The 12,500-nt window shown below is 44.7% G+C and overlaps 2 protein-coding genes across 5 annotated transcripts in view; both read right to left on the reverse strand.

Annotated features, from left to right (window-relative positions):
- Nucleotides 1-6,264, reverse strand: part of mapkbp1 (mitogen-activated protein kinase binding protein 1) — an 89,706-nt gene extending 83,442 nt beyond the window's left edge. For all 4 annotated transcript variants that reach the window (XM_035994396.1, XM_035994397.1, XM_035994398.1 and 1 more), the window contains exon 1: nt 5,735-6,264. In XM_035994396.1, the coding sequence (XP_035850289.1) occupies nt 5,735-5,854 (120 nt within the window). In that variant the 5' untranslated portion in view covers nt 5,855-6,264. The remainder of the gene's footprint in view (nt 1-5,734) is intronic.
- Nucleotides 6,265-8,783: 2,519 nt separating this feature from the next.
- Nucleotides 8,784-12,500, reverse strand: part of mgaa (MAX dimerization protein MGA a) — a 57,074-nt gene continuing 53,357 nt past the window's right edge. The window contains exons 27-32 of the mRNA XM_035994394.1: nt 12,439-12,500; nt 12,243-12,356; nt 11,463-11,704; nt 10,928-11,137; nt 10,776-10,879; nt 8,784-8,872 (exon numbers count right to left, since the gene is read on the reverse strand). The exon at nt 12,439-12,500 is cut by the window's right edge and continues 140 nt beyond it. Of these exons, the coding sequence (XP_035850287.1) occupies nt 10,853-10,879; nt 10,928-11,137; nt 11,463-11,704; nt 12,243-12,356; nt 12,439-12,500 (655 nt within the window). The 3' untranslated portion in view covers nt 8,784-8,872; nt 10,776-10,852. The remainder of the gene's footprint in view (nt 8,873-10,775; nt 10,880-10,927; nt 11,138-11,462; nt 11,705-12,242; nt 12,357-12,438) is intronic.

Genomic DNA, 12,500 nt, shown 5'->3' on the forward strand with positions numbered 1-12,500 from the left:
CCTTACATATACCTACGCTCTCCGTCTCTGCTAGATTGGGAATGATTGAGATTTCTCTTGGCACAGCTACCAGAAGACTTCCAACTTTCAGACAGGTTGCTCACGTCACATCTACGTCTTCAAGCTCAGTTGGAGGCTGCTCAGTAACGCTCAGCCATCACCGGGAAAGAGACTTCACTGGTCTCCGTCCAGAGACATGGGACCTGTTGGTCCATTATATATATATATATATATATATATATACACACACACTGTCTGTGGGTTTTACTCCCTGTGTTTTCCCACTCTTGTGATTGCCTGATGTTTCCCAGCCCTCGTGTCACCTGCCTCGTGTTACCGTCTGTATTTAGTCTTTGTGTTCCCCTTGTCCTGTGTCAGATTATTGTGTGTTAGTGTTCGTTCCAGTCAGTTTGTGTCTGTACCCAGCGTGTTTGCATCAAGTGTACCAGGTTTGGATTCGTCCCTGTGTTCTCTCTTTGTTCCCATGAGTTTACTGTAAGTTTGTTCCTCGAGTTTTCATTATTTTTGGACTTTAGTTTTTGCCTGCTTCCTTTGGATTCCCTTTGTTGTTTTTGTCTGCCTCATATTTTGGATCTCCTGTTTTTTGGGTTTCAATAAACCCTCGAGCTCAATCCTTCCCCTGCCTGCCGGCCGGCCGTGACAGAGCTCCACCTTCCTCCCAGCAGGCCGGGGTCTGTGAAGGAAGTAGAGCTTAGATCGGCCCAAAAAATCCAGCCCGACCCTACCCGAGCCCGAGCACGTTGCGTCCGAGCCCGGCCCGACCCGACACATTAACTGTAATTATTATTTATTATTATTATTATGAGCCTGATTTAAACCAGACACTTTTTTAACACGTGGGCCGTTATAACTGACGTTCTCAACTACAATTCAGAGTTGTTTAACTGCAGAAATCTGTTTAGAATAATACAACAAGGACGAAGCTGTAAACTGCTGTTAGTTTATTCAGAATGGAACGGATCGCAAATGATCTGAATGAAGAAACATAAAAAACAAACAATGATGAACAACATATTGTTGTCACTGCCCGAGGTCCGGTCGGGCTCGGGCCGAGAATCTAAACTCTAGAAGGAAGGTGGGCCGGGCGGCGAGGCAGCAACACAGGCAGCACCGGCCGCCGAACTGCGACACACAGTCGGACAAAATATGCAATTAGCCATCAATCTTCGTAAAACGGCACATATTTGACCTCTACATAGTTGATTTCTCGCATAAAAAAGTTAGGGGTGGGGGAAAAAATCTATACAACATAGTATCGCAATATTTTCCGTGGCAATACTGTATCAATACACAGACGCCGAGTATGGATCTATTATTATATTTTATATATATATATATATATATATATGTGTGTGTGTTGGTCAGTTTGTCTGATTGATAATCTGATTTTGCAGCAATAAAATTTAAGTGAGATGAACAAACAGAGAAATATATCTTTTTAGATAAAACTGATGTTGACAAAGTTTCCTTTTTGGGGACATTATTTGAAATTGGGAAAAATTTGAAGTTGGAAAAAAGTTAATGAATTGCAATATATCGCAGAATATTGCAATATGTTTAAAGTGCCCATATTATTGAAGATTTGAGGTGTTATGTTGTGTCTCTGGTGCTTCATACAAACTTTAAAAAAATCCATCCATGGTGTTTAGAGTGAGATACGGTTTCTGAATGTGTCCTGCCTTCAGTCTCTGGGTGAGCTGGTCAACATCTGCACGGCTTGTGACGTCACAAGCCGAAACGAGTAGGCTAACCGCAACCATTAGCTCGCAACGCTAGCATGCTAATGCTAGCATGCTAACGCTAGCATGCTACCTCGTTCTCAGTAGCAAAGCACTGCTACAACACACACAAGTTCACCATAATCTCCAAAAGAACTACTTCCATGTGCGCCCTCATTTAGAAGTCTCCCAGCTAATCCTGTCTTGTAACTGACTGAAGTTGTAGAAACAGCCTTTCTTTTACTGTCTATGGAGCTAGCTAGCTGACATGATCTACATCTGAGCTACTGGGCATGTGCGAGTGCAATCAAAGATAGTCCAGAAGAAGAAGAAGAAAAGAGGTCTCACTCTGTAGCTAAAACAGAGACCAGCTGAAAAGAGGATCTGCAGCAGTGAGAGAGAGCGCTGCAGTACAACAACAATATGGTGTTTTTAGAAAATTAAACCATGTAAACCTATTCTGGTACAACCTTAAAATACAATTATGAACCTGAAAATGAGCAGAATATGGCTACTTTAAAATTGCAGTAATATCGTATCGTGACATAAGTATCGTGATGATATCGTATCGTGAGCCCTCTGGTGATTCCAACCCCTAAAACAAGTTTCAGAAGTGAATTTAGTGGTAAAATAGCAGATGAACAATACAATTTCTGAGATCTACGTGACCTAGATTCAGAAGACTAGCTGACCTCAGGTCAGTGGTGTAGCCTATGTAAAGATGGAGCCTATGTAAAGGTGTAGCCTATGTAAAGGTGTAGTCTATGTAAAGGTGTAGTCTATGTAAAGGTGTAGTCTATGTAAAGGTGTAGCCTATGTAAAGGTGTAGCCTATATAAAGGTGTAGCCTGTGTAAAGGTGTAGCCTGTGTAAAGGTGTAGTCTGTGTAAAGGTGTAGTCTATGTAAAGGTGTAGCCTATGTAAAGGTATAGCCTATATAAAGGTGTAGCCTGTGTAAAGGTGTAGCCTGTGTAAAGGTGTAGTCTGTGTAAAGGTGTAGCCTATGTAAAGGTGTAGCCTATGTAAAGGTGTAGCCTATGTAAAGGTGTAGTCTATGTAAAGGTGTAGTCTATGTAAATGTTGGGGCGTGATAAAGAGAGAGACTAGAGCCAGATGAAGAGGAGCTGAGTTGACGTCAACTCGGCGGCTCGTTGAGATTCTCCCGTTTTACAGAGGACAGAGGGGTCAGTGGGATGGTGAGGTTGTCTGTCTGTCCTAGTTACCGTACCTGCAAACTCAGAAGGGGTGAAAAAGGTGACGCATCTCTCCCCCCCCCCCCCCATGAGTCTGTGTTTTTACGACAGCGGCAGCTACAGTCTGGAGTTACAGTCCTCTCCAGTGAAATACAGTCACACTTTACACCGTTTAGCTGTCAGCATTTTAACATGTTTACTCCAGCTGCTAGCTAACGGTAGGCTAACGTTAGCTGCTGCTAGCTAACGGTAGGCTAACGTTACCTGCTGTCAGGTGTAGTGTTGACTAGCTAACGGTAGGCTAACGTTAGCTGCTATCAGGTGTAGTGTTGACTAGCTAACGATAGGTTAACGTTAGCTGCTGTCAGGTGTAGTGTTGACTAGCTAACGGTAGGCTAAAGTTAGCTGCTATCAGGTGTAGTGTTGACTAGCTAACGGTAGGGTAACGTTACCTGCTGTCAGGTGTAGTGTTGACTAGCTAACGGTAGGGTAACGTTACCTGCTGCTAGCTAACGGTAGGCTAACGTTACCTGCTGCTAGCTAACGGTAGGCTAACGTTACCTGCTGTCAGGTGTAGTGTTAACTAGCTAACGGTTGGCTAACGTTACCTGCTGCTAGCTAACGGTAGGCTAACGTTACCTGCTGTCAGGTGTAGTGTTAACTAGCTAACGGTTGGCTAACGTTACCTGCTGCTAGCTAACGGTAGGCTAACGTTACCTGCTGTCAGGTGTAGTGTTGACTAGCTAACGGTAGGGTAACGTTACCTGCTGCTAGCTAACGGTAGGCTAACGTTACCTGCTGCTAGCTAACGGTAGGCTAACGTTACCTGCTGTCAGGTGTAGTGTTAACTAGCTAACGGTTGGCTAACGTTACCTGCTGCTAGCTAACGGTAGGCTAACGTTACCTGCTGTCAGGTGTAGTGTTAACTAGCTAACGGTAGGCTAACGTTACCTGCTGTCAGGTGTAGTGTTAAGTAGCGTCCCGTGCAGCGATATTTCCCTCTAACGTCACGTCTAACGAGCATCAGAGAGAAGCGCAGGCATTTAAGTGGCACCTAAATAAGGCGCCGAAATCCACGTTGCTATTCAGTCTGGTAGAGGACGGTCGTTAAGGCACCGGTGCCGTATTAGCACCGGGTCTCGGACTCCAACCCCCCCCAAAATAACAACTCTTCGGATCTACATGATTCACGTGGATGACATTTTCCCATTCAAAATGGCGATTTTCGACGAAAAGCGACTAGTTTGCAGTTGTGAGTTACCCTCCAAACTGTCCTTATTCCACTATGACGAGGTAACATCAGTTTTGCGTTCTCTCAGCCCTTTAAGGTCCCCGTTATGGCTGACAATCACAGGCTAGACAGGGTATAGTTAGGCTCTTCTCTCTTTCTTCTCTAGAGTCCAAACTGTTAGAACAGCTGTTCAGTCGGTCAATTAAAACTACAGAACTACAGAGCAGCTCAGGAAACCTCTTCCTCTTCCTCTCCTTAACTTCTGTTCTGCCTCCCTCGTTCACGCGTTACATTTTTTGATTCATTTTATTTAAACAGGGACAATGCATAAGTTAACATAACCTTGTATAAGAACAAGGAGAGATGCGTTGTGCCAGGTTGGAGCACCAGGTAGTCCCTCGAATAAGAAACAAATATGTCAACAAAAAGAAAAACTAAAAAAGGCTGAAGAAAGACACAAAGACGCACACACACACACACACAGAGACACACACACACACAGATATACGCACGCACACACAGACAAAGACACACACACACACACCGCACCCACAGACACACACACACCCGTGCACACACACACACACACACACACACACACAACATAACCCTGTTGTGAACCTAAAGGTCCAGTGTCTGATCTAAACAACAGTCTCCCTGAGGCACTCTGGGCTTTCACAAACTGGTTCTCCAGCAGATCAAAGACAGCACGCACACACACACACACACACACACACACACACACACACACACACACACACACGTCTTTTATGTAGCTTTAAAGTTTGGAGTTTCTGGCTTTAACAACACACAACATCCTGAAACACGTGATGAGGTTTTCAATACGCAGAAAGATTTCAACAGTACAGGAGACCTTATTATTAAAAATAATCTCCTTTAACCCTCGTGTGTGTGTGTGTGTGTGTGTGTGTGTGTGTCTCTGTGTGTGTGTGTGTGTGTGTGTGTGTGTGTGTCTGTGTGTGTCTCTGTGTGTGTGTGTGTGTGTCTGTGTGTGTCTCTGTGTGGTGTGCGTTGTCCTCCCGTCAACCTGCAGCTTTGAGTTTCTCTGGGTCAAAATTTCAACCTTTTGTTGTACACTTTACTCAACGTTTTTGTCGATTTTATTCCAATTTTTTTGTCACTTTTTTTTTTACAAGTTTTTGTCACCTTTGGCGATGACTTTTATGTTTGTTTTTTTTGGTCACTTTTTTCAGCGTTTAAAAAACCGTAGTTTTGATATAAAAAGCTTTTGTAAACAGGTCAAAGGAGGGTTAAATAAAAGACATTTGCACCATGAATTGTTGCTTAAACATTCTCCTGCACGAAATGAAATGTTTGACGCTCTAGATGTTATAATGTGCCCCCCCTCCAAGGCTGCCTCCTCCCTCTATCCCAGCTATCAGACTCCTGTCCCTGCTGTCCACCCCGACACAGAGGGAACTCTGCTGGGAAGGTGAAATATGCTAACACAGCAGAAAGCAGTCAGCTCTGTGTGTGTGTGTGTGTGTGTGTGTGTGTGTGTGTGTGTGTGTGTGTGTGTGTGTGTGTGTGTGTGTGTGTGTGTGTGTGTACCTTTTCGCTGAGGTCCTCTTTATGCCGCGTCGCACCGCTCCGCCGCCTCAGTTTGATTGACGGGGAGCGCAGCAGGTTCTTGATGCGGCTGCGGATCGTGCCGCTTCCCTCCGCGGTCATCGTGCGCGTTGTTAGCTGCCCCGGCTAACTGCCCCTCTCAGCGGCTAGCTGCCCCGGCTAACTGCCTTTCTCAGCGGCTAACTGCCCCTCTCAGCGGTTAGTTTACCTGGCTAACTGCCTTTCTCAGCGGTTAGCTTTCCCGGCTAACTGCCTCTCTTAGCGGCGGTTTGAGCCTTTCTCTGTCGCGCGCTCCTCCGCTACCGTTGCTGTCATGCTGTCTGCAAGCCGACCCGTGCCGTGCCGGGGGAGGGTTCAGGTAGCCTGGCTCTGGTTCTGGTTCTGGGCTGATCCGGGTCACGGCGGGCTCCGGTTCCGCTGCTACTTCGCATCTTATTTCCCCGCCGCAGCGAAGACAGACGAAGCGGCTTCAGCACGAGCCACACAGCACACAACTGACGCACTGACGCACCGCCAGCGTAAAGACCGCACGCCAGGCTTTTCAGAATAAATCTAAGACTTTATATTTTTGGTAAATATGTTTTCGTTACAGATAATTTATACTAATATACAATATATTGCACTTAAATGACAGTTAGGACAATCTTAGCTTTTAAACAGTGTTAATTTGTCGTTCAAAAAAAGACATGAAAGACCTATCTTTTTAATCAGGCTTTTATTTTGAAGTCATGTTGTATTTTTAGTTTTTAAGTGTTTAATCTTTGGTTCTTATATAACTTTCTTTAACCCTGTTGTTAATTTTTTTTCTGTTGGTTTTGTTTATTTTATTTTTAACATTACTTTAACTTCAGTAAATCATATTTATCTTTTAAAACAAACAACTTGCCAGTTGCCAGTCGTGTCTGACAGTTGACGCATCTGACGCATCTGACGCCTCCACGTTGCAGTGAACGCATGAAGCCGCAGCGCCCCCCAGCGGAACAAACACGAACTGCAGCTTAACTATTTTCTAGTTACTGATTTTATTTTGAAAAATATACATCATTTACCCCAAATGTCCTTTTTAAACAGATTTAGAAACCTACTTATTCAGTCTGGCTTTTTATATTTATTTTACAAACAATTTTTGAATTTTTTTTTATTTATTATTTTAATATTTTTTTTTACTTTTTTATTTTGAGTTAAAACAAAATTATGGAGGCAAAGGAAGGCCAACATAATTTAAATAATATAAGCAACTGGATATTTATTGTGAAATGTGATCAATATAAAGAACTGTTGGTGTGTGTGTGTGTGTGTGTGTGTGTGTGTGTGTGTGTGCGCCCAAACCAAGAGTCAGAAATCCATATTTAAACTTTATTTACATTGTGTTGTTGTAATGTGAACACACATATATATACACACACACACACATCCATGGTTCTTTAAAACGTACAAAAAATACAAATTTCGGGAAAATAAAACACAGAAGAACTGTACACTGTACAACCATCAACACAGACAAGACTTTACAGTTTGGATAGTTGAAAACACCGCGCCGGCCCTTTAAGTGTCCCGCTGCGCCGGCCCTTTAAATGTCCCGCTGTACCGGCCATTTAAATGTCCTGCTGAGCAACCTTTGTGTTTTTATTTTAACTTTGACTACCAAGTTAAATGCCTCAGACGTTTAAATAAAAACGTTTTAATGGTCACGCAGAAGCTACGGCGGCCAGACGTCTGACGCTGAAAACCTGAATCCTACAAATGAAAAGACACAAAGATCTCCAGAACACAGCTGCAACATGTTGAGGAAAAAAAGTCACTTTTCGTTGTAATACGGAGACTTTTCACGGTCGTGGCTAAAAGGGGAAACAGCAGCGGAGACACAATTAAATTAACTCAGGCATGATTTATGGTTACACCCCGCCACCCACGACCCCAATGATCCAGACAGGTGTAGTTCCTTTTTCAACATTTTGGGACAGTTTTTTCCGGAGCTTTTGTCGCCTTTTCGAGGGTTTTTTGGACCGTTTTTGTATCTTTTTTAAATCCATGCAGACATCCCCAATCTATTCTCCTCAACAAAATAAAAACTGCAGTTTAACAGACGATTACGTTCAGAGTTTGCAAAAACATCAGAAACAGAAAATGTTTAAAATAAATCAGAGGAGACACACACACACACAGAGACACACACACACACACACACAGAGACACACACACACACACACACACACAGAGACACACACACACACACACACAGAGACACACACACACACACACACACAGATATACACACACACACACACACACACACACACACACAGATATACACACACACACACACACACAGATATACACACACACACACACACACACACACACAGATATACACACACACACACACACACACACACACAGAGACACACACACACACAGAGACACACACACACACACACACACACAGAGACACACACACACACACACACAGAGACACACACACACACACACACACACACACACACACACACAGATATACACACACACACTAACAGTTCTTTGATTCTCATTCCTGCAACAATTGAAAATATGGACTAATTTCTTCCGGCAACAATCTTCCTGTGAGACCAAAACGAAGAGGCACGGCAGCCATGACTGCTGGAACGCAGCACAACGTATTCCTGTTCAAACCCAAACGTGGCGTGTAAACGTGGCGTGTAAACGCTTCTTGTTTAGATGCGTGTGATGTCAGCTGGGCGGGTTCCCTCTCAGCCCCAGAGGAACCAGCCTGGGCATCGGCCTCCAGGCGACTCCCCCTCTCCCCCCCCCTCCGTTGGCGTCTTCCTCCACCGCTGCTCCACCGCTGGTGGCGGGCTTCGCCGCCGTCTTGGCTCCGCCCACTTTCATCTGCAGTAGAGGGGGCGGAGCCAGGACGGAGCCTTTAGCGCTCCCGTTATCAGGTGCAGGCTGCGGTGCGTTTGCTGTCGTCTCCGTGTTGTCGTGAAGTGCAGCGTCATCGGAGTCTGAGTCCAGCTGCAGCAGCCAGGGGCTGTGGGCGGGGCCTGGCTCTGTGGCTCCGCCCACCGCTCTGACATCATCACCATCATCATCATCCTCAGAGGGCGGATTCTTCTCCGGTAACTAGGGGTGTAAATCACAAGTTATATCACGGTACGAGATTATAGAGATACTCTGGACAATAATACAATATTAGCTGATATATATGTGTGTATGTATGTGTGTGTATATATATATATATATATATATATATATATATATACAGTGAGGAAAATAAGTATTTGAACACCCTGCTATTTTGCAAGTTCTCCCACTTAGAAATCATGGAGGGTCTGAAATTGTCATCGTAGGTGCATGTCCACTGTGAGAGACATAATCTAAAAAACAAATCCAGAAATCACAATGTATGATTTTTTTAACTATTTATTTGTATGATACAGCTGCAAATAAGTATTTGAACACCTGAGAAAATCAATGTTAATATTTGGTACAGTAGCCTTTGTTTGCAATTACAGAGGCCAAACGTTTCCTGTAGTTTTTCACCAGGTTAACACACTGCAGGAGGGATTTTGGCCCACTCCTCCACACAGATCTTCTCTAGATCAGTCAGGTTTCTGGGCTGTTGCTGAGAAACACGGAGTTTGAGCTCCCTCCAAAGATTCTCTATTGGGTTCAGGTCTGGAGACTGGCTAGGCCACGCCAGAACCTTGATATGCTTCTTCCAGAGCCACTCCTTGGTTATCCTGGCTGTGTGCTTCGGGTCATTGTCATGTTGGAAGACCCAGCCTCGACCCATCTTCAATGCTCTAACTGAGGGAAGGAGGTTGTTCCCCAAAATCTCGCAATACATGGCCCCGGTCATCCTCTCCTTAATACAGTGCAGTCGCCCTGTCCCATGTGCAGAAAACCCCCCCCAAAGCATGATGCTACCACCCCCATGCTTCACAGTAGGGATGGTGTTCTTGGGATGGTACTCATCATTCTTCTTCCTCCAAACACGGTTAGTGGAATTACGACCAAAAAGTTCTATTTTGGTCTCATCTGACCACATGACTTTCTCCCATGACTCCTCTGGATCATCCAAATGGTCATTGGCAAACTTAAGACGGGCCTTGACATGTGCTGGTTTAAGCAGGGGAACCTTCCGTGCCGTGCATGATTTCAAACCATGACGTCTTAGTGTATTACCAACAGTAACCTCGGAAACGGTGGTCCCAGCTCTTTTCAGGTCATTGACCAGCTCCTCCCGTGTAGTTCTGGGCTGATTTCTCACCTTTCTTAGGATCACTGAGACCCCACGAGGTGAGATCTTGCATGGAGCCCCAGTCCGAGGGAGATTCATGTTTAGCTTCTTCCATTTTCTAATGATTGCTCCAACAGTGGACCTTTTTTCACCAAGCTGCTTGGCAATTTCCCCGTAGCCCTTTCCAGCCTTGTGGAGGTGTACAATTTAGTCTCTAGTGTCTTTGGACAGCTCTTTGGTCTTGGCCATGTTAGTAGTTGGATTCTTACTGATTGTATGGGGTGGACAGGTGTCTTTATGCAGCTAACGACCTCAAACAGGTGCATCGAATTTAGGATAATAAATGGAGTGGAGGTGGACATTTTAAAGGCAGACTAACAGGTCTTTGAGGGTCAGAATTCTAGCTGATAGACAGGTGTTCAAATACTTATTTGCAGCTGTATCATACAAATAAATAGTTAAAAAATCATATATTGTGATTTCTGGATTTTTTTTTTTAGATTATGTCTCTCACAGTGGACATGCACCTACGATGACAATTTCAGACCCTCCATGATTTCTAAGTGGGAGAACTTGCAAAATAGCAGGGTGTTCAAATACTTATTTTCCTCACTGTATATATATATATATATATATATATATATATATATATATAAAAAACAGGCGCACACACACACGCACACAGACACACAAAGACAGACACACACACAGACAGACAGACAGACACACACACACAGACCCACACACACAAAGACAGACACACACACAGACACACAACCCTACCGGTGACGTGACCGCGGTGCCGGTCGCCATGGCGACGTTCTGCTGGTTGAGGAAGACGATCTCGTTGAGGAGCGAGGTCAGACTCTCGTCTCTGTCTCCGGTCTCGTCATGCGGCGAGATCTCGTCCTGCCGGGCGGCGCTCTGACCCCGGGCCGGGCCAGGGGGCGGGACTTCCTGCTGCCGCTGCTGGGGGGGGGGCTGCAGTATCTGTGGTTGCAGTACTTGTTGCTGTTGTTGTATTTGGGAATGTAGTATTTGTTGTTGTGGTTGTGTAGGTGATAGTTGTAATATTTCTTGTGTCTGAAGTATTTGTTGCTGTGGTTCTTGTATTTGTACTTGTTGTGTAGTAGAGGGCTGTAGTACTTGTTGTGTATTTGAGGGTTGTAGTACTTGTGTAGTAGAGGGCTGTAATACCTGTGTAGTAGAGGGCTGTAGTACTTGTGTATTTGAGGGTTGTAGTACTTGTGTATTTGAGAGCTGTAGTACTTGTTGTGTATTTGAGGGCTGTAGTACTTGTGTAGTAGAGGGCTGTAGTACTTGTGTATTTGAAGGCTGTAGTACTTGTATATTTGAGGGCTGTAGTACTTGTTGTGTACTTGACGGCTGTAGTACTTGTGTATTTGAGGGCTGTAGTACTTGTTGTGCATTTGAGGGCTGTAGTACTTGTGTATTTGAGGGCTGTAGTACTTTTTGTGTACTTGAGGGCTGTAGTACTTGTTGTGTATTTGAGGGCTGTAGTACTTGTTGTGTATTTGAGGGCTGTAGTACTTGTTGTGTATTTGAGGGCTGTAGTACTTGTTGTGTATTTGAGGGCTGTAGTACTTGTTGTGTATTTGAGGGCTGTAGTACTTGTTGTGTATTTGAGGGCTGTAGTACTTGTTGTGTATTTGAGGACTGTAGTACTTGGAGCAGGTTGCTGAAGTCAGCGGCTGTGAACGATACAAACAGAGAAAGCGGGTTATTAATCAGTTACTTAATAAATTATAAATCAGTCAGTCATCTGCTAGTTTGATATTTAGCCAGTTAGTCAGTTCAGTAGTTACTTTGTCGCGCACGCACAGAAACACATGCACAGACACATACAAACACACTCACACAGACACGCACGCACGCACAGACACACACATACAAAATGTCCTCACAACAAAAAATGTCCTCACAAAACAGGTTGTTTCTCAATACTTGGTCCTCACAAGTATAGCAAAACCAACACAGACACACACACATTCACTCTCACACACACACACACACACACAGAGTGAGTTAGTTGGTTAGTGAGGTAGTTGGTGAGTTAGTTAGTGAGTTGGTTAGTGAGTTAATTGGTTAGTGAGTTAGTGAGCTAGTTGGTGAGTTAGTGAGCTAGTTGGTGAGTTAGTGAGTTAGTTGGTGAGTTAGTGAGCTAGATGGTGAGTTAGCTGGTTAGTGAGTTAGTTGGTGAGTTGGTTAGTGAGTTGGTTAGTGAGTTACCTGTGAGGTTAGTGAAGGCGAGGGGGGCGGAGCTGCTGTAGATCTTACCGGGCGGGGGGAGGGGCAGTGAGGTGAGGTGGAGCTGCTGATTGGTCAGAGTGACTGAGGCCACGCCTACAGACAGGAAGAGGACAGGTGTTACTCCAGAATGAAAGCGTGCTGAGGCAGCGAGCGGACGGCAGCGAGCGGGCCGTACCTGGAGTCGGAGGAGACGTCTGCAGCGCCACTGGTGCCGCCATCAGCGGGCTCAGCGTCAGG

Source organism: Sander lucioperca, chromosome 18 (genome assembly GCF_008315115.2).
Source record: "Sander lucioperca isolate FBNREF2018 chromosome 18, SLUC_FBN_1.2, whole genome shotgun sequence".
In the NCBI taxonomy this organism is placed as follows: domain Eukaryota; kingdom Metazoa; phylum Chordata; class Actinopteri; order Perciformes; family Percidae; genus Sander; species Sander lucioperca.